This window comes from Vicia villosa, linkage group LG7, assembly GCF_029867415.1.
Source record: "Vicia villosa cultivar HV-30 ecotype Madison, WI linkage group LG7, Vvil1.0, whole genome shotgun sequence".
NCBI classification, from domain to species: domain Eukaryota; kingdom Viridiplantae; phylum Streptophyta; class Magnoliopsida; order Fabales; family Fabaceae; genus Vicia; species Vicia villosa.
The window spans coordinates 104,418,545-104,443,860 of record NC_081186.1 but is presented as its reverse complement, the minus strand read 5'-3'; the positions used below and the strand labels follow the sequence as shown (position 1 = coordinate 104,443,860).

The following is a 25,316-nucleotide window of genomic DNA, read 5'->3' as shown; positions in this document are numbered from 1 at the left end:
GTCTCCACTTGCTGGGAAGGTTTGGGCCACGCGCCTTTGGTTCCATGGTGGGCTGGACTATCTCTTTTGGGCCTTTTGGGTCCTAATTGCACCCCTCTTTCACTTCGGCACTCATTTTTCATCTTGTAGGCATAAATATTGGTCATTTAAGCTCTATTTTCTTTCTTTTTCGCAAATAGTCGTAATTAAAGTGTAAAACCTGAAACAAAGCAAATACTCGCGTAATATCATAATAAATTAACATAATAAACGAAAAATGCTATAAATATCTATGGATTTTAAGCTAAATATACGATATAAAATCGTGTTATCAACATCCAACACCGGTTGCCAAAAATATACTTTTCTAGGATTACCACAAATGGGCAGCCCTAAGTACACAAAAGGAATAACACCAATTTTACAATTCAACACCACATACGCCTATTTGAACCACGAGCTAGATATGGTAACTCCCACCAACATACTCTAATGAAAATTGACCTTTAACATCGAGATGGATTCAAATAATAACAAAACTACTTTAAGGGCCCTCACGTTAGCCCAACTCTCACCCCATCAATAAAGTATCATGTGAACTAAAGATAAGACATTAAGCCGCCATCCGCATTTCCCACCTTATACCATGTATACAAACGTTCACACACCATGGCATTCATCAAAATACCAAAACCTTCAGCTGCAATTAAAAAGAGAAAAGGTGATAACAGATCACCCTGCCGTAACCCTCTTTCCAACTTAAATTCATTAGTTGGGCTACCATTCACTAGCATCGAAGCTGAAGCAGTAGTAACACATTCTATGATTCGCTTCACCCAAACCATAGGAAATTGCATTCTAACCATTACTCTCTTCAAATAACACCAATCCACTAAATCATATGTTTAAAATCCACTTTAAACAAAAGTAACTCTTTCTTCTTCTTTGTAGCTTCATCTACCGATTCATTTCCTATGAGGATGTCATCAAGAATTTGTCTACTTGCAATGAACGTTGATTGATTATCCGAAATCAGCCCCCGATCATATTTTGCAGTCTATTTGCCAACAATTTTGTCAAAACTTTATACAAACACCCTACTAGCGAAATAGGCCTAAACTCCGCCACCCGATGCAGATTAGCAACTTTAGGAATCAAAGTAATGAAGTGCTATTAATTCCTTTAGTTAACTCCCCGTTAGAACGAAACTCCACTATAAACCGCAATAAATCATCTTTCAGAATATCCCGAAACTCTTTCAGAAAACCAAAACTCGCCCCATCTGAACCCGGACTCTTAGAGTTATCACAATCTCACACCGCATTTTTCACTTCCTCCATAGAAAAAGGCTTTACCAAATCAGCCCGTCCTCCCTACTAAGAGTTTTAAACACCAAATTCTCTATATCTCAACTTTCGTATAATCTAGTATGAATTTTTCATTAAATTGATATCCTCACATTATATAATAGATTTTACAAAATATTTGATAATAATTGAATTTCTATATCGATTATATTAAAATTCTAATATAAATATTAAATTTAATGTATTTATATCAGATTTGTTTCAACCATTTGAAATACCCATATAAACAAAACAAAAATGTTTCAAAAAACTCAAGAGATAATATGGTTTGACAATTTTTTTAAATTAAAATGTAATATGATTTTTCAAATTTAAAGTATTGTCAATTTGTTGAGATATTTTTGTGTTACGTATCATATATAAATCAGTTTGTTAGTTTTAAAAGGGTTAATGTGTAGCACATGTGCACAATAATAGAAAATAAAATTAATAATTTATTTTAAAAAATTGTAAATTGTTAAATTAAAGCAAGTTAAAATAAATTAGATATTATTTAATTATAAAAAATAATTATGTATTAATTTAAAATTTTAAAAAATTAAAAAGATAAAATAATATATGTTTTTCTGTTGAGATTTTATTGAAATATTTATATCAAATAAAATATAAATTTTAAAAAATAGAAAAGAAATTAAATTATTAATAAGAATTATGTAAGTGACACGTAGCATGAGAAAACTTTCATAATGTAATTCTATTTTTTAATAGTATGTATAATATTCATTTATTTTTTTATGGAATTTTATATATAAATTATTTAGTGAATACTTACGGTACTATTTTTTGTATAATATATGTATACTATTGAATATTATTTTTGGCCGCATTTACATAGTTAATTTTTTTGATATATTCCAATAAAAAATAAACATCATAACGATTTAAATTATTTTTTATTTATTTAGTAATATATATTAATTTAATGAATATAATTTAATTAAGTTGACTATCTCGTAAACTAATTGATTTAGACGATTTATTTTTCGGATTAGGTTTATGTCTTTGCCTTCTTCTTTTTTTTTTCAATAAAATTTTAACTCCACTTTTTTTTTTTTTAATTAATTTAGAAAGTGGCATATTTGGCTGGCTACTATGATGGATTTATTTAATTTAGAAATAAATGCTCAGTATTTTGACGACTTGTATTTTAACGTCTCTATTTAAAAAATATGAAATTCATGAAAACATAAAAACATAAAAACATGTATTCTATTTAAAAAAATATGAAATTCATAAACATGTAAGTTGTGAAAAGAAACAATAACAAATATAGTCTTAAACTAAGCAACCATAACATCACTCATAGAATAATTATACCTAGGTTAATAAAACTTCAATAAGAAGAAATTCTTTTATTTGGAGTCAATAACCTTCATCTTTTTGACTTCTTTGTTCTTCTTCCGTTTTTGAAATCACAGTTGAATTATTCGGTTCTCCACTTTCTTTAATTTCTTCCGGCTCATAAGTATCGAGTAAAAGATATAAGTTGCTATTAACTCTGAATGACCAAATGTGGATTTGTTGATCCTTCTTAAACTTATTCTTAGACAAAACTTTTCTCCAATCTTGAACAAGATTATAAATACTAGTAGTGGTCATATTCCACTTATTCATAGACAATGAAAATTCATTAGAACAAGGATCTAACACAATCACTTTTATAGTAGATGGTTTTCCATCTTGATCTCTTGTTTCTAAAATTGCCTTTTCTGTTTCTGTTAGAAAATCAGATTTAATTTGTGAAATTGGCATTGAAAGACGTTGATTGCCATAATTGAGATCAGTGTCATACAATCTCTTACGCATTACATATTTAATATCAATGCCATCCAACAATTTGATCATGTTGTTAACATGACGTGGCAATTCTGGTGGTGGTGAGGACACAATTTCTTTCTTCTTATTTATTGGTTTCCTCTTAATTGTGAGTTTAGGTTTCACTCTTCTTTCTCCATCAGACATGCTATCTTCATTACTTGGGCGGCACCTTTTTAAGCCACTTCCTTCTCCTCTTTCCACTTTACTTTCTGAAGAAATAAGAGAACTATTTTTTTCTTGAAACAAAACTTGATTGATTTTCCCTATCTTTGTTAACTCGTCTTTGGTATAAAATTGTGGGGAAATTTGAGACAATACTCTTTTAAAAGTAAAATGAGATAATGGATCAAATTCCTTCTTCATCGTTTCCAATTTTTTCATATATGCATTGATCTTCTCAGTAGCCATAGATCTCCTTTTCATCCAGACTTCTTCTGAGCTTTGTAACAATGCACTTTTCTTCTCTATAGCCATTGTTTTTTTTCTCTCCAAATAATGTGTGGTTATGTTGATAAGTGTTGTGATTCTAAGTGTTTATGATGTATGTATTTATAATATTGGTGAAGATTGAAAATTAAAAACAAAATAATATTAATATCTTATCACATATCCATATTCCCTTTTTTATAGACGAAATTTGTTACAAAATTTTAAAAAGATTTGATATTTAAATTTCAATCAATCAGCTACAATAAATTTGTTTGTTATTTTATTTAAAAATAAGAATGTATCACAAGTAGAGTTAAACTTAAAATAAGGATAGTTTGTTTACTTCAATTTTAGTTGGATAATATTTATACCTCCTTTATTATAGACCAAACTTTTTAGAACATAAAAACAGATTTATTTTCAACTCACGTGTGAGGTATATTTGAATTACTGTTCGTGCTTTTATTTTGGTAAAAACGGTTACTTCCATTCCATTGTTTAACCTTTCATTACTTTAAATTTTATCAAACTCCTAAATAAAATATTAGTCATGATTACCTATTATATATACAAATTGTTTTAAATAAAGTTTATATTTAATTAATAATTTTTATTTTTATATAATATTTGACATTTGATATATATATATATATATATATATATATATATATATATATATATATATATATATATATATATATATATATATATATATATATATATATATATATATATATATATATATATATATATATATATATATATATATATATATATCATTAGAATTACATAACTACATATATTTATATTTTAAAGAAAATTAATGTAAGTCTTCACCACTCAACAATATTTTTTCTTAATTTAATTATCTCCCTCTTTAAGTAAGAAAAGCATAATATCAGTACTATAATAAAAATATAATAAATTTAACAAAACTAGCATCCCTTCCGAAAACTTATATGTTTTTTGTTTTTCAAGACTAACCCTCTATGAAGTACTTTTACCATCGATTATAAGAATGACATGTTTTAAGAATTTATACTATGTTAAAACTATGACAATATGATTTGGAAGAACGAAGATTTTGAAATGATCTAAAGTTTTATTTTAGATAGTACTTTCAACATCTCCCTCCTCATTTTTGAACCATCCCTAAGTAAGAGAGACATAGATTCAGTTTGGTAAGACAAAAAAAAGAGCTTTTAGCTTTTAGTTTTTCAGCTCGTATTAATAAAAAACCTTCAGAACATATCACTAGTTCTCTATTTAAGGGAGTTGCTCGAAATGGTTCTCCCCCATGGCGAGATGACGACAAAATGGACATTACGTGTTTGAGCTTGGAGATAATTTTACTTCTCGCTGTAATTACACTTTATCATCATTAGTTAATAACAAATTTACAGTCAACAGTGTATTTAAAATTAAACCAGTCATTTAACTGAAAATTTTACCTCATAGATTTGTGCGATCAATAAACTTTCAAACAATGACTTAATTTTAGGAACTTGTTACGCCCTAAGTAATCATGTTTTTGGTTTAGGAAGCATTTAATAACAATCTCACACCGCATTTTTCACTTCCTCCATAGAAAAAGGCTTTACCAAATCAGCCCAGTCCTCCCTATTAAGAGTTTTAAACACCAAGTTCTCTATATCTCAACTTTCGTATAATCTAATATGAATTTTCATTAAATTGATATCCTCACATTATATAATAGATTTTACAAAATATTTGATAATAATTGAATTTCTATATCGATTATATTAAAATTCTAATATAAATATTAAATTTAATGTATTTATATCAGATTTGTTTCAACCATTTGAAATACTCATATAAACAAAACAAAAATGTTTCAAAAAACTCGAGATAATATGGTTTGACAAATTTTTTTAATTAAAATGTAATATGATTTTTCAAATTCAAAGTATTGTCAGTTTGTTGAGATATTTTTGTGTTACGTATCATATATAAATCAGTTTGTTAATTTTAAAAGGGTTAATGTGAGCACATGTGCACAATAATAGAAAATAAAATTAATAATTTATATTAAAAAATTGTAAATTGTTAAATTAAAGCAAGTTAAAATAAATTAGATATTATTTAATTATTAAAAATAATTATGTATTAATTTAAGATTTTTAAAAATTAAAAAGATAAAATAATATATGTTTTTCTGTTGAGATTTTATTGAAATATTTATATCAAATAAAATATAAATTTTAAAATATAAACACATTTAAAAACCACAATCTATTTTATTAAGGGCTTATATAATATATTTTATTAAATTTACAACTTAATAATATTAACAAATTCAAAACACATTGTCTTGAAACCCATTTCTCAATGCATGGACCTCTCTCTTCGAAACCCGTCTCATCACCTGAAAGAGTGTAAAGACGTCAAAGAATTGGGAGAGACTGGGAAGCGAGAAATCCAACCATTTTCTATACTCCTTTCCTTTACGTACTTCAGTTTTTTTATTCACCTAATGACTCCGTCATCAGAAACTTCCGTTTATAAAAACATGATTCCTTCATTGATCGGAACTAGATAAATTGGTTGGGATTTGAAGCTTCTCCTAAGGAATCCAGTAAGATCGAGATGTACTTTGGATTTGACACAACTCATGTTGCTGTTAGGTAAATCGTTGAACCTATTTCATTTTTTGGATAGTTTTGGTGTTTGAGCTTGGAGATTGCGTGTTTGAGCTTGGAGATAATTTTACTTCTCGCTGTAATTACACTTTACCATCATTAGTTAATAACAAATTTACATTCAACAGTGTGTTTAAAATTAAACCAGTCATTTAACTGAAAACTTTACCTCATAGATTTGTGCAATCCATAAACTTTCAAACAATGACTTAATTTTAAGAACTTGTTACGCCCTAAGTAATCATGTTTTTGGTTTATGAAGCATTTAATAACAATAACAATGTTGTGCACATTTCAAGATGTAGAACCATTTTTAGAGAATCTATTTTTACATTTCTATGTTTAAATTTGCCAGATCATATCCGAGAAAAACTGCAGAGAGATCTCCAAACACCTCTTCCAAGGTTCGTTATTCTTGTTCAGTGTTTTAGGGTTTCCTTTTGTTGTGATTTTGTTTTGATGTTGTGTTTGAATTGGATGAGTTGTTTTTCAGAGGGAGTTTGTTATGCAAAGAAGGATTTCAATTTGGTGAAGCACCAAAAGATTGATGTGCCAAGTATGCAAGTGATTAAGATGATGCAGAGCTTCAAATCGAAGGAATATGTGAGGGAGACTTTTGCTTGGATGCATTATTACTGGTTTTTGACTAATGATGGAAATGAGTTCCTCAGAAATTTTCTCAATCTTCCATCTGATATTGTGCCTGCTACCTTGAAGAAGCAGGCTAAGCCAGCTGGGAGACCATTCGGTGGCCCACCTGGTGATCGCCCTAGGTGAGTTTGGTGGAAACTAGGGTGGAGCTCCTGCTGACTACATACCTTCTTTTGGGGTAATTTTATTGCATCATTAGTTAATTTGAATGAAGTTTGAACATGGTGTTTCTATTGATTTGTCTATTTACTTATTTACAAAGAATGATCTATTAATTTCATTTTATTAAGTGGGTTTTTTTATGGATCGATACATTTTGGTAGCTGAATCTCTTTTTATGTATTATGTTTGACGCCTCTTGTGATTTATATAGCTTATTATTTACTTTTCATTTTCAAGCCTGCTTGACTCAATATAAATTAACTTTTAATCTCATAACTTTGATTGTGTTGGCAATTGGTTAAAACCATACGTTAATTGTAAGCTATTGTTTTAGTTTTTCTTGTCTTAGCAAAGTGAGGTTGTATAGGCTCATTGTGCTATCCTTATATATGAGGATCGCAGTGCTTCTATAGGGCCCCCTTTACAGGAAGTAGAAGAACTTAATGTGCCTGAATGGCTTGAAGATTGATAGAAAAATGAGAAATAGACTTTATCTGCTTTTCGAAGTCGCGGGCTTCTTTTTCCCTACAGTATACTTCCCTCATATGCATATAATGTAATATTGTTTTCCATTTTCTGTTATAATATAACTTTCTGTTATGACAGTTAGTTAGTTAGATTGTTTGAGCTATGCTTCTCTACTTGAGTCACTATGCTACACCTAGAATACACTCCCATGTTTGTGTATATATTCACCTTAGCTATGATCAATGAACTCAAGTGAGCATTTATACACTTCATGCTTAATTGTGTTGCAGTATTCATTTATGTGTTCTTAAACTTCAAGCAATGTGAAGAGAAATTAATTTTTTAATTAAATTATGTTGTTGAACAGGTTGGCCTAAAAGGATAGGCTGTGAATTTGGCGTCATCAAATGAGGTCTCATCTGTCGATTGGCTCCAAGATTCATTAGCTATCTGAAAGCTGGTCACAACTGAAATGGCACAAACTATGAACAATAACTAACTTATTTTAACTATAAGGTTATCATAAACTTCAAATAGATACTATTATTTGAAGAGGTAGGTGGAAATCCTTGGAAAATATCTCTGCTAAAGAGAAGAGTATATACCGCAACAATTTTGTTGCCTTTTGCTGTAATTTTTCTGTTATTTTGCAGTTTCTGCAACATAAACTAGAATATGATTTTGTATACTTTTTGGTAAATATGAAAAATATTATGACTTGGTATATGAAATATAATTTTTATGTGTATGCTTTTATAGTATTTGAAATATTATGACTTTTTAGTACATGCAATATTTTTCATGAAGAAATGTCTGTTATTTTGCAGTTTCTGCAACATAAACTAGAATATGATTTTGTATACTTTTTGGTAAATATGAAAAATATTATGACTTGGTACATGAAATATAATTTTTATGTGTATGATTTTATAGTATTTGAAATATTATTACTTTTTAGTACATGAAATATTTTTCATTAAGAAATTGGTCACTCATAAAGGGTGTAAATTATATTTAAAAACTGTGTAACTAAAAACATATTTACACCCGATTTTTCTTAAAATAGGGTGTAATTAAAAACGTATTTACACCCGATTTTTATTAAAATAGGATGTAATTAAGAACGTATTTACACCCGATTTTTATTAAAACAGGGTGTAATTAAGAATTAAGAATGTAATTACACCCGATTTTTATTAAAACAGGGTATAAGTAAGAAATAAGAACGTAATTACACCCGATTTTTATTAAAATACGGTGTAACGTATAACGTATTTATACCCGATTGTTAATAAAATAGGGTGTAATTAAGAACATATTTACACCCGATTTTAATTAAAATAGGGTGTAAACTAGAACGTAATTACACCCGTTTTAAACGGGTGTAAATTCGTTAGACATTTCTCACTCGGTGGATATACACCCAATTTTTATTAAAAATAATGGATGTAAATTTAATAAAAAATAGGTATAAATTAACCTTTTTGTACTAGTGTCGCTTATTACTAAATAAGAGGTAAATCACTTATTACTAAATAAGTATTATATTATTGTATTATTTTAATTTCACTATCTTTGAGCTCAAAAAGTATTTTGTAAGAAAATGGATATATGAAATCAAAAAGGGGGTAGGGGATGGTTCTCAAAAGCAATATGGGCGAAAACTCTTTTTTAGGCCTAGAAGAGTCTAAGAAGATGTAATCTCAACTACTAATCAATTAAACCTCAGAGTTAATCGATTAGGACTACTTGAAATTCAAATATGGTCCCTTGTAATTGGCTCTACCTATGATCCAATCAATTCGAAACTTAAAATCTATAACTAATTTTTAACAACCAGTTAGAAATCGATCTAGAAGGGGGATAGTCGGTTGAGAGATGTCCCAAAAATTTGTGAAATATAGTTTGAATCTAATGCTAATCAAAGACGAGGATAAAGTCATGGTGCATGATGATCTTCCTAAGGTTGCAAAGCAAGCTTTATAAGTACCTCGACGAGTAGGAACACCCTTTTTACTAAAAAATTGTCAATGTTATCCTAACCAGCACTTAAGAGAGCAACATAAGGCATAGAAATAATTCAAGAACTCTAAACCAGACGGTCTCTCAAATTAATTTCATCATAAATCACTTGGTCATCACGATAATACCTATTCCTCCTAAGATGTTTGGTAATGATAATGATAGAAACATCCAGTAACCCATTTCTTGTTGTTTTTGTGGTTTGTTTTATTTTCTTGTTTTATTTTTGTATTATTATTTTCTTTCAAAACAAAATCTTCTCTTTCCTTAATATATCAATGTTGCTTTTTAATTTATTTAAATTTATCAAATGTTTCTATGTGTTGTTTATTTATCATCTTTCTGTGTTTTTCCAGCTTTTGATAATCACATAGAGGGGAGAAGTATACTCTCATGCAAATAGAGTGTACTCTCTTTATCTACAAGGAGGAACTTAACAACTTCCAAAAATTTCATCTAAATTTTTCTTGTCTACCACCACCATAGGATATGACATTGAACTAGGAAGAATAAATTACAAGTATTATCAATCAAAAAGGAAGCACCAGACAAATTGTTCAAGTTCTAGTATAAAGAGTTAAATCCAGTAATCTAAAAGAACTGAAGTTGTGAAGCTATGGAAGCTTGCATGATCTTGCACTTAGTGTTTTATCTTTAATTTGATCAGTTGAATATAACTTAAGTAAGAATAGGTATTGAAGTACTAAGGCAATACACACACACACACCAAAATTATTTCATACACTGGTGCAAAAAGAAAAATATAATTTAAATATTTACACCCGATATAATAAAAACGGGTGTAAATAAAAACTATGGTGGCAATTTTGTAAATAATAGATCATTTTAAGTATTAGTATTTGTCAATTTACACCCTATTTTTTAAAAATGGATATAAATTAAAAATATTATTATAATCAAATTTCAATTACTCATATAAATTTAAATAAACTAAAAAAATTATTAAATTTTATAACTTAAAATATTAATCATTAATATAAACACATTTAAAAACTACAATCTATTTTATTAAGGGATTATATAATATATTTTATTAAATTTACAACTTAATAATATTAACAAATTCAAAACACAATGTCTTCGAAACCCATTTCTCAATGCATGAACCTCTCTCTTCGAAACCCGTCTCATCACCTGAAAGAGTGCAAAGACGTCGAAGAATTGGGAGAGATTGGGAAGCGAGAAATCCAACCATTTTCTAAACTCCTTTCCTTTGCGTATTTCGGTTTTTTCGATTCACCTAATGACTCCGTCATCAGAAACTTTCGTTCGTAAAAACACGATTCCTTCATTTCTCTACGGTTTTTCACCTAAAACCCTATCGATTATTCACCATGTCATCAACTCCGGCTCCGTTCCTTCTGCCGTTGCGACGTCTTCATTGATTGGAACTAGATAGATTGGTTGGGCTTTGAATCTTCTCCTAAGGAATCCAGTAAGATCGAGATGTACTTTGGATTTGACACAAGTCATGTTGCTGCTAAGTAAATCGTTGAACCGATTTCATTTTTTGGATAGTTCATTTTTTGGATAGTTCATTTTTCTAATTGTTGAATTGACTAGGAGTTTTCGATATAAAGCAGGGGCTTTGGAGCTTTGATCTTAAGAATGTTCATTCACTGTTTGATGAATTGATTCAAAGAGCTTCTGATTGTGTTTTGTCTCCGAGTGGGACTTCTACTGCCGCTTTAATTCAAGAAAGTTCCTAATGGTTTCGCTTCGACGGTTTCGACGAATTACTCAAAAAATTTGACTTCTGGTTCTGGTTCTCGAGGTGGTTTTGAGAAGCAGGTTCCTTCAATTGCTGCTTCTTCTACCTTTGTTTATGTGGAGAGAAAAGTTTATGCAAAGACTTCTGAGTTGTTCACAAGAGATGATAGTTATGTGAGCAAGTCCAAGTCTACATTTTATAAAACGGGTATGGAATAGAAATGAATTTTGCACCCAAACCCCAAATAATTGATTCATCCTTAAAATCCACAACTAGTGCAGGTATAATATTTCAATATGTTGATTTAGTTAGTCATCTTATTGTTTGTTTAAGTAGCTATATTCAAGGTTTTTAATTGAGGTAGTAATGATATCTAGTTTCATATTTTGATATATATGAAAACATAACAATACATTATATAGTGTGACAGTTTTTCCTAAGATGTTGTTGCTCATGGGTTTGTGTTCTAGAGTTGTTATGATTTTGGTTGGTTTGGTTTTTGTTTTGTTAATTGTTGAGGTGGATTTAGCAGAATGTGGTCAAGGCTATGATGATGTTAGGAGTTATATTAGTTAGGAAGATTTGATGGTTGATGAACAAAGATTGGTTTTGAGAAAGAGTAATTTTTATAATCATAATGACTTTAGAGTTATTGTTGTTGATCAGAATGGTAATGGACATTCCACAACTGTTCAAGGTGTTGTTGATTTGGTTCCTGATTGGAACAAACATATAGTCAACATCTACATTTTTCCTGATTTGGTTCCTGATTGGAACAAACATATAGTCAAATTAATTTCATCATAAATCACTTGGTCATCACGATAATAATACCTATTCCTCCTAAGATGTTTGATGATGATAATGATAGAAACATCCAGTAACCCGTTTCTTGTTGTTTTTGTGGTTTGTTTTATTTTCTTGTTTGATTTTTGTATTATTATTTTCTTTCAAAACAAAATCTTCTATTTCCTTAATATATCAATGTTGCTTTTTAATTTATTTAAATTTATCAAATGTTTCTATTTGTTGTTTATTTATCATCTTTCTGTGTTTTTTCAGCTTTTGATAATCACACAGGGGGGAGAAGTATACTCTCATGCAGATAGAGTGTACTCTCTTTATCTATAAGGAGGAACTTAACAACTTCAAAAAAATTCATCTAAATTTTTCTAGCCTACCACCACCATAGGATATGACATTGAACTAGGAAGAATAAATTACAAGTATTATCAATAAAAAAGGAAGCACAAGACAAACTGTTCAAGTTCTAGTATAAAGAGTTAAATCCAGTAATCTAAAAGAACTGAAGTTGTGAAGCTATAGAAGCTTCATGATCTTGAACTTAGTGTTTTATCTTTTATTTGATCAGTTGAATATAACTTAAGTAAGAATAGATATTGAAGTACTAAGGCAATACACACACACACCAAAATTATTTCATACTCTTCATATTTTCCTTGAAACCAATATCAGAAAGTACTTAAATGATTAAGAAGCATCTCTAATCAATTAGGAAAGAAAAAATCAATAGTATAATCAATTAGGATATTCATCTAATCGATTAAAGAGAGAGCAACACCTCATAATCTTGTAATTGATTAAGCAACATTGCATATTAGGGCTTCCTATTCTGGCTCAACCTAATTGATTAAGTTATTGTTCTAATCTATTAGGAGCCAATCATATATATATGGATTGTTGTCTTTGTTAGCCAATTTTTTCCAATATAAAATATTGATTTCTTGACTTATAAACATGTAATATTTGTGAATAATCAACTATCATGTCTAACTTCTTCTCTGTCTTTTATAAGTTCTATGTTGGATTTGTATATTTAAAAGCTTAATCCTTTTGTGGTGTTTAATAGATTTGAAGGTTGCGAGATAAACTTGTAAAAAAACATGATGTAAGATTGTTGGGTGGGTTGAACCCGTGTAATTGCTAAAGTTGTTGGTATAAGGTTGTTGAGTTGAACCTGTGTAAAAGCTCAACTTGTTATTAGTGGAAATATCAAGAAAAAAAATCTAGGGAACTAGAGTAGGCCCTATGGTTTAAGGCCTTACTAGAATAATATTTGGTGTGATATTTCTTACCATATCTCTTTTATTTTTCTGTTAATTATCTTTTTCGTTGCGTCGTCTTTGCTTCTACTTCTTTCTTATAATTAGCCATTTAAAATCAAATGCTTTAAAAAAAAATTGAAATTCAAATATCACAATTCAACCCCCTATTGTGTTTGAATTTGTTTGTTCAACAGACAATCCTATAAATGTTAATTTACCAAATGGTCATTTTGCTTTGGAAAAGCACATTTGCACCATCAAGTTTTCATTTAAATTTATCATTACAAATGTCCTTTACATACCTACTTTTTGTTTCAATTTGATTTATGTCTCGAAATTATGTCAAAACTCAAATTATAATGTTAGTTTTAATGACACTAAGTGTTTCATTAAGGACCAACAATCTATGAAGATGATTAGTTTAGATGAGAAGTTTGAAGGGTTCTATAATCTAATTCTTAAAGAGAATTATAAAGTTGTCTTTAACATAAATAATTTGTTTATACCTTATGATATAGTTTCTTTTGAACTTTTAAATTAGGTAACTTGTTATTTACTAGAATGCAATCTTTACACTCTATAACCTTTTGTTATTGTTTTGTTATGGTTGTTGACCAAAAGGCTCTATGTGATGTTTGTCATAATGATAAGCATAAAAAACTACCACATAATTCAGATTTTAATAAATCTAAACACCCTTTTGATCTTGTTAGTTTTATTTTTGGGGCCTCTTAGCCATTAAACCTTACCATGTTCATTCTTATGTTTTTTAACAATTATTGATGATTTTAGTAGGCATACTTGAATCCTTTTAATTAAAACCAAATCCAAAACTAGACAAAATTTTATTAATTTCATTAAGGCTAAATACCCTATTTGGTCTCTTATATCTATCTCGGGTCCATTTTGGTATCTTAACTTTTAAAAAGACCAATTTTATCAGTTATTTCTTCAAATAGTGTCACATTTGGTCTTTATGTTAGCTCTATTAATCAAAGTCAAATATAGTTTCCACGTCATGTACAATTATAACTGATTTGGACCAAGGTTTGTCATTTCTGTTAGCTCCATGTCCATTTTCACGACTTGTTTAACTTGAGAACGAATTTGACCCTCTCCAAGAACAAGTGTTTGGGGAAGAAAAAAAGAAATTCTTCATGGACTCATATAAGACATCACAACAATTGTCACAACCACAACCTGTACCTGGAGCACAAATTCAAGCTTTATGGAAATTGTCTTGCCGAAACTGCATGTTATGATGTCTGTATCCCACTAGAGAAAGATCATGTCTTGATTATTAACAAGTATGGAGAAGCACAAAGAGAATGATGCTTTTGATGAAGTGATTTGTACATTTGTAGAGAAGATCCATGTGCATCTTAAGAGACGATCTTTCCTTCTTGGCTTTAGTTAGTCTCATGCAGAATTTACTAATGCATTCATAGCTTCTTAGGGCAAGGATCCAAAGCTGATTGTCGGAAATGCGAGTTATAATGCCAAAAATTATCAACATTGTGAATTCTATAACATTGTGAATTCTACAATAAACCACAGGTTTAGGTGATGTAATTCGGTGTCTAAATAGAAAAGTGCTTGAACTGATGATTCTTAAAGCATTTGATGGAAAATTGTAAAATGTAGAGATGGTTAATTTTTTGACATTAATAAACCTTGTTTCATCTGATTACTCATGGCTTATTTATGAGTCTCCTAATGATGGAATTTGTGGAACATATTTTTAGAATGAATGGTGCATTTGGAGGGATTGAAAGCGATTCGATGGGAGAAAACTGTGGATTTGGGAAATTGAGAAGGGGGGATGAGGTGATAAGGGGATAATTCTACTGAGGAGGAAGGAGTGGCGGCGAATAAGCATGAGTAGGAAATGGTTTTCAATGAGATTTCAAGGGGATGAAATGTGATTAAGTGTAAATGGGAATGGAAAGAATGGGCCTTACAAGACAAATACGATGATGACAATGATTCCAACTGGGATGTTGCACATGAAAAATATACACCGTTAGTGGAACATAAAAGAAAAGGACTTATATAAAATTGTTTGCAGAAATAAGGGATAAAATTGATCTTTTTAAAAGTTAAGAGACAAAAATGGACTTTGAGGTATAGATAAGGGGCCAAATAGAGTATTTAGACTTTCATTAAAATTATGGAGGAACAACATAACTCAACTGTTAAAATCATAAGAAATGACAATGGTCTTGAATTTATCATGCCAGAGTATTGTCTGAAGACATTTTGCATCAAACTAGTTGTGTTGAATCTGCTCAACAAATTATAAGGGAGGAAAGAAAACATAAACACCTTTTAAACATAGAAATAACACTTGCTTTTTAAGCTAATACTTCAAAAGTTTTATGGTCTTATGTTGTCAGTCATGTAATGTTTATCATGAATAGATTTTCGAGTTCTATTTTGGGAAATAAATCTCCCCATTATCTTTTATATAATGAAGAACATAATTTACATGTTTTAAATCTTTTGGGACCATGGCATATAAATCAACACTTCATTCTCATAGGATTGAACTTGACCATGGGAATAATAAGTGTATTTTATTAGGCTACAAGCAAGGTGTCAAAGGAACTATACTTTTGGACATCAACAACAAAAAACTGAAGCCAGCCAGATCACCCATAGTATATTCCTATCAGCATTTGATAACTTCGACTTACTGCCCAGCCAACAACCCGCTTGTGGCCAAATTCTATAAGAGACCTCCCACAATTCGAACAAATGAGACTTAGAATCCTCCTCCCTAAATAAAAAGGAAGAACTCTTCTCGCTACTGTTTACTAGAATACCTCTTCTCACAAGCTGCTCTCTTGTTGAAAGACTATTTAAATTTAATCTCAATCCGAACGTTTTAATGTTAGACGCAACCTGCAACTTCTAAAGAAATGATAAAGCTACACACACTCCATTCAATGATGTTTTAACCTCAAGCCTAGAGTTTAAAGATGTTAATGATCCATAAATTGTCACTATAACCATCTCTAAGGATTATAGAAAACTGAATAATATCAATAGATTCCTATTTACTAAGCCGAAAACCTCAAAAATATCCTAACCCGATAACTCAATCCATTAACCTTGTAAGGCCTTCAGTGACAATAACAAACTAGAAAATATATAACATATATACTTGTCATAGGCCTCTCTCCACCTTGAAGTCCATCGTAACACTACCTTTTATAATCATTGACATAGAACTGTTAAAAACGCATGCCTCCATCCACCTAATCCTGTTTGCTCTGAAATCCATCCTATTAAAAAAAAATCTCATATATTTCTAGCTAACGATGTCTTAGGCTTTCTCGTAATCAACCTTTAACACCAGACAACCGTTATTCTCTCTGTTGGCCAGGTCCAGCACTTCACTCACCATAAGAATACCATCCGAAATATTTACCAGGAATAAAGGCCGATTGTTAGATGGAAATAAGTTTTCCAATGACCCTTTTTCCGCCTTAAAGAAATGATCTTGGCATGGAACTTGTATAGACAACCTACAAGACAAATAGGTCTATATTTGGGGAAAAATTCAGGGTTGCTGACTTTAAGTATTAAGGCAAAAAAATAGTACATGCTTTAGTTAGCCTCGCTTTCGAATGAAAGTCCATCACAAAGCACCCTATATCCTCTTTAATTCTCTCCCAATTCTTCTTAAAGAAGTCAAAAGTGAATTCGTCAGGACCTGAAATCTTGTTGCCATCACAATTCCAAACAATCTCTTTTATCTCTGCCTCTGAAAATAGTTCTTCCAGCTGCATTATGTCATAATCCTCCAAACTCTTGAACTGGATAACATCAAGAACAGGCTTATTGAAACAACTTTCTTTGAAGAAAATTTCAAAATAATTCTTGACTTCAAACTTAACCTCTTCCACTCCTTCCATCCTACCCCCAGAGGTTTCCACCATGTTGATAGAATTTCTCCTATACCAGATTATCAAATAATTATGAAAGAAACGAGTATTGTGATTCTTTTCTTTCAACCAAACCTGATGAGATTTCAAGCGTAACATGTTTTCCTTCATTTCTATCTTATTCCACATATCTGCTGAAGCAAGGGTTCTCTCTTCCACTAACTTAGCAATAGATCCTCCATGATTATTTACCAGTAAGTTATCCAACTCATTCAACTCTGACAATATATCCTCCACCTTCAAATCTATCCATCTAAGCACCTCCTTATTCCACCATTTCAATTTCACTTTTAATCGGTTAAGCTTTTCACTAAGTCTGAAATCTCCCTACCTTCCACCTTAAGCAACGTCCACCCTTCTTTAATGAAATTTCAGAAATCAACATGCTTGAGCCAACATTTGTTAAATTTGAAAGGTTTCAGCCCACAGTCTAAACCACCAGAATTCAACCAAATGGGGCAGTGGTAGGATAAATCTCTCTGACCCACCTGTTTACACGTTAACTTCCAAATAGATATGAGATTTCTAGATAGAAGAAATCTATCTAATCTACTTAAAGTTGCCCCAATGTCATTATACCATGTGAATCTACCTCCAATGCAAGGTAAGTCAATGAGCTCCATATCATCAATGAATCTTCTAAATCCTCCATTTTTCTTCCTTTGAAATTTTAACCTGCTCCTAATTTTTCCTCCTTGTTAAAACTGTGTTGAAGTCTCCCCCCGAAGCACTACTCTCCACTATTATAGTATTGTTTCACCTTTAGTAACTCAAACCAAAGCAACTTCCTAGACGCCATATTAAAAGGAGCATAAACATTAATGAAATTTTATTTTATACTTCTCCAATCTACATTGACACCCACACAACCATTCCCTCTAAAACTATGATTAAGAGATAAAAAGTTTTCCCTCCACAAAATAACCATATATCGTAATGCTGCTACGGATCACAATGTGTCCACTCCACCTCCTTATTTCCCCGTAACTTCATTTGCTAATCTAAAATAAATAAAAAAACTTTCAAAAATTTCAACTTTTATAGTTCTTGTTAAAATTAATGTGTTGTAACCACCACTATTAGTAAGCATTATGAAAGAAGTGTAACCATCACATTATAATGATTGTTATTATTTGTATCAATAAGATTGAGAGAAATAAAGAGTCCTCATCTTAATTATCATCTTATTGTCTTCTAAGTCAGTTTTGATTCAAGCCTATAAAAATGCTTTGTAATGCTAAGAAAGATACAACAGTTGGTGGTGAATTCAATAAAATAGCAGTTTTAAAGCATATCTTCCACAGTAGAAGTATAGTGTAAAAGTGTCACTTTTCACAAATTGTTCAGTTTTAAGTAAGACTTCTACTAGTGGAAGTATAGTGCAAAAAGTGACTAAATCCAGTTTCCTCTGCAGAATACTGCAACACCATAATTTATCATATACCACCAACAGAGTGGTATCAGAGCTGCAAATCCTTGCAGTTGCAGCAAAAACAACAAAAGTTATGGCTTTTACAAACAACCCTTCTGCAACTTACAGCAATGTCAAAGTTCCTCTATTTGAAGGAGAGAACTATGATTTTTGGGCTGTTAAAATGGAGACTCTATTCACATCTTTGGATGTATTAGAGTATGTCAAAACCGGATATGAAGAACCGGCACCAACGGAGACTGGAAAATCAAAAGAAAAAGCTGAAGAATCAAGCCAACGGCTTGAAGAGTTAAAGAAGAAGAAGATCACAGATGCTGGAGTTCTCGGGATGATTCAAATAGGAGTCTCTGTATCTATCTTCCCAATGATTATGAGAGCTAAAACATCGAAAGAAGCCTGGAGTATCCTATAACAAGAGTTCGAAGGAGACTCAAAGGTGCGAACGGTGAAGCTTCAATCTCTTAAGAGAGATTATGAAAATGAAAGGATGAAGGAGAACGAGAGCCTGAATGAGTACTTTTACAGACTCTCCGAGTTGGTGAATCAGATGAAGTCGCATGGTGATACGATAGAAGATCGCAGAATTGTTGACAAAATTCTGATTAGTTTGACAGCAAGATTTGACCCAATGGTGGGGGTGATAGAAGAAACCAATGATCTATCAACCTTGGTTGTTCAAGGGTTGATGGGGTCTTTGAGATCCTACGAGCAAAGGATGTTACGACATTCTGAAAAATCAATTGAGAGTGCCTTTCAATCTAAACTCAACATTCAGCCCAACAATGGTGAAAATAAGCCCCAAATACAAACTAGAGGTGAGTCTTCTAGAGGTGGCAGATTTGGAAGAGGCAGAGGAAGAGGTCGAAACCAACGTGGCAGATTTGGAAGAGGCGCAAATGGCGGAAGATGGAATGAAGCATCAAACAAATGGTGCAAAATTTGTAGCAGCGACACTCATGATGATAAGGACTGTTGGAACAAAGGCAAACCGCAATGCCACAATTGCAAGAGATTTGGGCACCTTCAAAAGGATGTCATCTTGCAAATCAACAACATGCTTCGTATGCAGAAGGAGAATCTAATGAAGGAAATTTGTTTTTTGCTTGTCAAAAAGCATTGCATGAAGAAGGTAAAAATGTTTGGTATTTGGACAGCGGCTGTAGCAACCATATGACTGGACAAAAGGAAGCATTTATAAACATTGATTCTTCATTTGGATCAAAAGTTAAATTGGGCAATGAAGAACATGTCGAAGTGAAAGGGAAAGGAAGCATTGGAGTCACCACAAAGCAAGGAAGCAAAGTCATACATGACACGCTTTATGTGCCAGAATTAGACGAAAATTTGCTTAGCATTGGACAACTTCTGAAGCACGGCAATTCTCTAAACTTTGAGAATAAAGAGTGCAGAATTTTTGACTCAGAAAGAAGAAGTGTTGCTGTTGTGAAAATGACTAGCAACAGGAGCTTTCCACTATCTTTCAACTATGATAAAAATGTAAGCATGATGGCCAGAGATGAGAATGACTCGTGTTTATGGAACAGGATACTTGGGCATTTGAATTTCGAAAGTCTCAAGTTACTCTATCAAAAGAAGATGGTGTATGGGCTGCCAAGAATCGAAGAAAAATCTGGTGTGTGTGAAGGATGTGTCCTTGGCAAACACCACCGGTAACCATTTCCAAAGGAAAGTGCATGGAGAGCCAAACAAGTGTTGGAACTTGTACACACAGATGTGTGTGGTCCTATGAATACTTTGTCTCATGTCAAAAACAGGTACTTTATCTTGTTTATTGACGACTTTACCCGCATGACTTGGGTATATTTCATGAGACAAAAATCTGAAGCGTTTGTAATCTTTAAGAAGTTTAAAGCATTAGTTAAAAAACAAAGTGGCAGATTTATAAAGATGCTGAGAAGTGATCGAGGGAAGCAGTACACCTCAAATGAATTTCACAAATTTTGTGAAGATGAAGATGTTGAAAGACAACTCACTGTTGGCTATACACCTCAGCAAAATGGTGTATCTGAAAGAAAGAACCAAACTGTGATGGAGATGGCGAAATCTATGCTACTTGAGAAAGGTTTACCTAAAACCTTTTGGCCCGAGGCCGTTAACACTGCTGTGTATTTGATGAACAGGTGTCCAACAAAGGCCGTGTGGAAAAAGACTCCATTTGAAGCCTAGAGTGGAAGAACACCGTCGGTGAACCATCTTAAAATTTTTGGATGTGTTTGCTATGCTCAAATTCCAAAACAAAAGAGGACAAAGCTGGAAGAAACAAGTGAAAGATGTGTCTTTATTGGCTATAGTTCCATGTCAAAGGGCTATAGACTTTACAACTTGAAGACAAACAAGGTGATCATTAGTCGGGATGTTGTATTTGATGAGAATGCTTCTTGGAATTGGGATGAAGACAAAATGAAGGAGAAAACAGTCCCTGCAATCATATTACAACAACAAAATTCAGAAGCTGAGAATGAGCAACCAGCTCCATGTACACCAAGTTCCTCATCCTCTCCAAGTTCACCAAGTTCAAGTTCATCATCTCCCAACTCAACTCCAATAAAATTGAAGGATTTGAGTGATATTTATGCAAGATGCAACTATTGTGTTGTGGAACCAAAAAATTTTGATGAAGCAATCAAAGAAGATGTTTGGAGGAATGCGATGCAAGAAGAGATAAATGCCATTGAGAAAAACAAAACATGGCAGCTAGTTAAAAAGCCAAATGACAAAGAAGTTATTGGAGTAAAGTGGGTGTACAAATTAAAACATAATCCAGATGGGTCAATTCAAAGAGCCAAGGCTAGATTGGTAGTAAAAGGCTATGCACAACATTCTGGAATTGACTATAGTGAAACTTTTTCCCTAGTTGCAAGATTGGATACTGTACGAACAATTATTGCATTAGCAGCTTAGAAAGGGTGGAACCTGTACCAACTTGATGTGAAGTCAGCTTTCCTGAATGGAGAAGTAAAAGCAGAGGTATATGTGCAGCAACCTCAAGGCTTTGTGACTGAAGGCCAAGAAGAAAAAGTTTATAAGTTGAATAAAACTCTCTATGGGTTGAAACAAGCCCCTAGAGAATGGTATAGTGAAATTGACAGCTACTTCATTCAACAAAGATTTCAAAGAAGTCAGAGTGAGCATACATTGTATGTGAAGCATCAAGGTAAAGATGATATCCTTCTTGTTTCCCTTTATGTTGATGATTTGGTGTATACGGGTAACAACAAGAAAATGGTTGAAAATTTTAAAATAGAAATGATGAAAAAAATATGAGATGAGTGATCTTGGCTTGCTGCATCATTTTCTTGGTATTGAGGTTTACCAAGATGAATATGGAGTTTTTATTTGTCAAAGGAGATATGCGAAAAATATTTTGAAAAAGTTTGGCATGAAAAACTGCAAACCTGTTGATATTCCTTTGGTGGTGAATGAAAAATTAAAAAAGGAAGATGGTGGAAGATTAGTAGATGCAAGCATGTATAGAAGTTTGGCTGGAAGCTTGTTTTATCTAACAGCTACACGACCCGACTTAATGTTCGCTGCTAGTTTACTCTCAAGGTTCATGAGTAAACCAAGTCATTTACATCTTGGAGCAGCAAAACGAGTTCTAAGGTATGTCATGGGAACCATGGAGCATGGAATCAGACTTGAAAAGAATTCTAAACTTGAAGCTAAAGGCTATTGTGACAGTGATTGGGCTGGAAGTGTTGATGACATGAAAAGCACTTATGGTTATGTGTTCAGCCTGGGTTCAGGAGTAATTTCTTGGTGTTCGAAGAAACAAGACACTGTAGCACAATCTTCAGCTGAAGCAGAATATTTGGCAGCTGGTTTGGCTACACAACAATCATTGTGGTTGAGAATAATACTTGAAGATATCGGAGAAAAGCAAGAAGAAAGTTTGCTGCTTCACTGTGACAATAAATCAGCAATAGCCATGGCGAAGAATCCTGTTTTCCACAGTCGAACAAGACATATTAATATAAAGCACCACTTCATTCGAAGTGTGATCGAAGATGGTGATGTGCAGTTAGTGTTCTGCAATTCACAAGAGCAGCTTGCAGACATTTTTACTAAAGCACTACCAAGAGGAAGATTTCAGCAACTCAGAGAAGCAATGGGAGTTAAAGAGCAACGCATTAAGGGGGAGTGTTAAAATTAATGTGTTGTAACCACCACTATTAGTAAGAATTATGAAAGAAGTGTAACCATCACATTATAATGATTGTTTTTATTTGTATCATTAAGATTGAGAGAACCAAAGAGTACTCATCTTAATTATCATCTTATTGTCTTCTAAGTCAGTTTTGATTCAAGCCTATATAAAGGCTTTGTAATGCTAAGAAAGATACAGCAGTTGGTGGTGAATTCAATAAAATAACAGTTTTAAAGCATATCTTCCACCAGTGGAAGTATAGTGTAAAAGTGTCACTTTTCACAAATTGTTCAGTTTTAAGTAAGACTTCCACCAGTGGAAGTATAGTGCAAAAAGTGACTAAATCCAATTTTTCTCTGCAGAATATTGCATCACCATAATTTATCACATACCACCTCTAGAATACCACCAACAGTTCTTTTATCACGTAACAAATTAATAATAATTCGTCTTGTGATATATTTTACGTTTAACAAATGAGAAATAATTTCTTAATTGTGTTTTCAATAATCTCAATTTAATCACAAAGCCCAATCTACAATTTTAAATTTGTAAGCATTATCATTTTCTCTCTTATTTAAATTTTTTTACATAAGCAATATTGCTTACAACTAAAAATAAATAATCTACTAGCTAAGATCTTTGATAGATAATTTACATAAGGTTATTTGATAAGAGCTTGGGCGAGTGTAAACACAAGGATCATGAAAATATTAGAATCAAACAAGATCAATTCATTAAAATTTGTTAATTAAATATCATACTTGTATTTCATGTTTATAGTGTAAACCACACTATAAAAGCTACACACACACTTGGCATTGAGATTCATGACCATAACCTTATTCACTTCATGTTTACAAATGACATATGAATATCCTTTCAATGTAAGCATTCTTTTGGAGGTGTGGGATACCTATGCCTATCTTTACAATAATCATATGTCACATAATTTTTCTTTACATTTTCATATTGTTTTTGTGATGTAGAATCCAATTGCCAATAACTTTTGTTGTTCCACCAAAAATGATCAGAAACACAATTTGGATCAATTAGGGTTTGACTTTGACATCCACTAATATCAAATCCTTGGAAATTTGCTTTGAAAGGTGCATATGTCCAATTTATTTTTGTTTTGCCTCCATCTGTTGCCCAATCTTCACCATTCCACAAACTTGCTTGTATTTGCATAGCTTTTGTTATGTAGCCAACTCTAATATTGCTATTGTTCTTGTATACCCTAATAGGGATATTGTCTACATAAAATCTGTCAACCCAAAATTTGAAATTATATACATTTATATAATAAGATCAATATTTGACCATTGTATTATAAAGTATAATATAAAGTATATGAAAAAAATCATATGTATATATCTTACACAATTTGATGTTGATTCCAAAGAATTTTGTACTCATAGAAATTAGATGTGGGATCAAACCAAAGTTGAATTCTTTGTTCTCTACCACCTTCACCATTTGTCCATACATTGGTTTGTAATGAATATGGCCTCCCTTCAATATTGCCCAAAAATTCAAAGTCTAATTCGTCGTGATTATTTCCTTCTGACATTAACTACACCAAAATAAATTGCAATTAAAAATAAATATATTTTATGAAATGAGATGAAAAAATTAAAATTTAATATTAAATATTATATTATATAAAAAAAATAAGAGAGAAAATTAACTCACGTAATAAGCTGTGACAACACCTGCAGAGTTTCTACCTGGTACTTTGATCTTCATATGAAAAAATCCAGAACCATAATTTATCTTAGATGCAAAACCTGAGCCTATTTTTTAGGTGACATTAAATAAATAAAAAAAATTAGTATTATGTTTATGGTATTAGTCTACCAAATTATCAAATATATTCAAAATTTTGGTATTGTGCTATGTATACTATTTATTCAATTAAAGGAAAATGAAAATAGATAATTATAACCTGAAGAGTTATCCATTGTGAGTTGAATCTCTTTCCCTTGGTTTATAACATGATTGCCACCCCATGTAACCTTGTAATTTTGATCAAATAATGTTATTTCTTCACTTCTCTTAATTCCTCTAGAAAGAACAACATGAGGTGCTAGGACCACAAGAAAAATAAAAATTAGAGAATTCATATTAAAGAAAAATGTTAGGAAAAGTTTTGGTTGGTCTCTTGCACGATATATTGAGATATATTTATAGATGAATGAGAATTGATTCAAAGATGAGAGTCATAGGGCATGCTAAGAGTCCCATAATTTCCAATACGCTACTGACTTGTCAATAATATGGACACAATAATATATAAGTAATGTATATCCTCTAATTCCATAACAACAAACCCACCACATCACGATACGTTTACACTTCAAATACTAGCAATGTATATCTTATAATTATATTATATAAATCATATCTCAT

General features: G+C 31.5%; 3 protein-coding genes across 3 annotated transcripts; 1 reads left to right on the top strand and 2 right to left on the bottom strand.

Annotated features, from left to right (window-relative positions):
* Window positions 1-2,708: 2,708 nt before the first annotated feature.
* Window positions 2,709-3,638, bottom strand: LOC131619896 (B3 domain-containing protein At2g24670-like). The gene has a single exon (XM_058890935.1). It carries the CDS (start codon window positions 3,636-3,638, stop codon window positions 2,709-2,711), a length of 930 nt encoding a protein of 309 aa, XP_058746918.1.
* Window positions 3,639-22,136: 18,498 nt separating this feature from the next.
* On the top strand, window positions 22,137-22,904 carry LOC131619895 (secreted RxLR effector protein 161-like). Its single transcript, XM_058890934.1, has one exon. It carries the CDS (start codon window positions 22,137-22,139, stop codon window positions 22,902-22,904), a length of 768 nt encoding a protein of 255 aa, XP_058746917.1.
* Window positions 22,905-23,647: 743 nt separating this feature from the next.
* LOC131618143 (xyloglucan endotransglucosylase/hydrolase protein 2-like) lies at window positions 23,648-25,100 on the bottom strand. Its single transcript, XM_058889409.1, has 4 exons — window positions 24,853-25,100; window positions 24,600-24,700; window positions 24,287-24,480; window positions 23,648-24,171 (listed from the first exon to the last, which is right to left on the bottom strand). Exons 1-4 carry the CDS (start codon window positions 25,028-25,030, stop codon window positions 23,787-23,789), a joined length of 858 nt encoding a protein of 285 aa, XP_058745392.1. The 5' UTR covers window positions 25,031-25,100; the 3' UTR covers window positions 23,648-23,786.
* Window positions 25,101-25,316: the final 216 nt, after the last annotated feature.

Coding starts and splice junctions, on each gene's coding strand:
- LOC131619895 (XM_058890934.1), top strand. CDS start 22,137: ATGAAAAACTGCAAACCTGTTGATATTCCTTTGGTGGTGAATGAAAAA.
- LOC131619896 (XM_058890935.1), bottom strand. CDS start 3,638: ATGGCTATAGAGAAGAAAAGTGCATTGTTACAAAGCTCAGAAGAAGTC.
- LOC131618143 (XM_058889409.1), bottom strand. CDS start 25,030: ATGAATTCTCTAATTTTTATTTTTCTTGTGGTCCTAGCACCTCATGTT. Junction 24,701..24,852: donor CACAATGGATAACTCTTCAG/GTTATAATTATC, acceptor CCTAAAAAATAG/GCTCAGGTTTTGCATCTAAG. Junction 24,481..24,599: donor GTGTTGTCACAGCTTATTAC/GTGAGTTAATTT, acceptor ATTTTGGTGTAG/TTAATGTCAGAAGGAAATAA.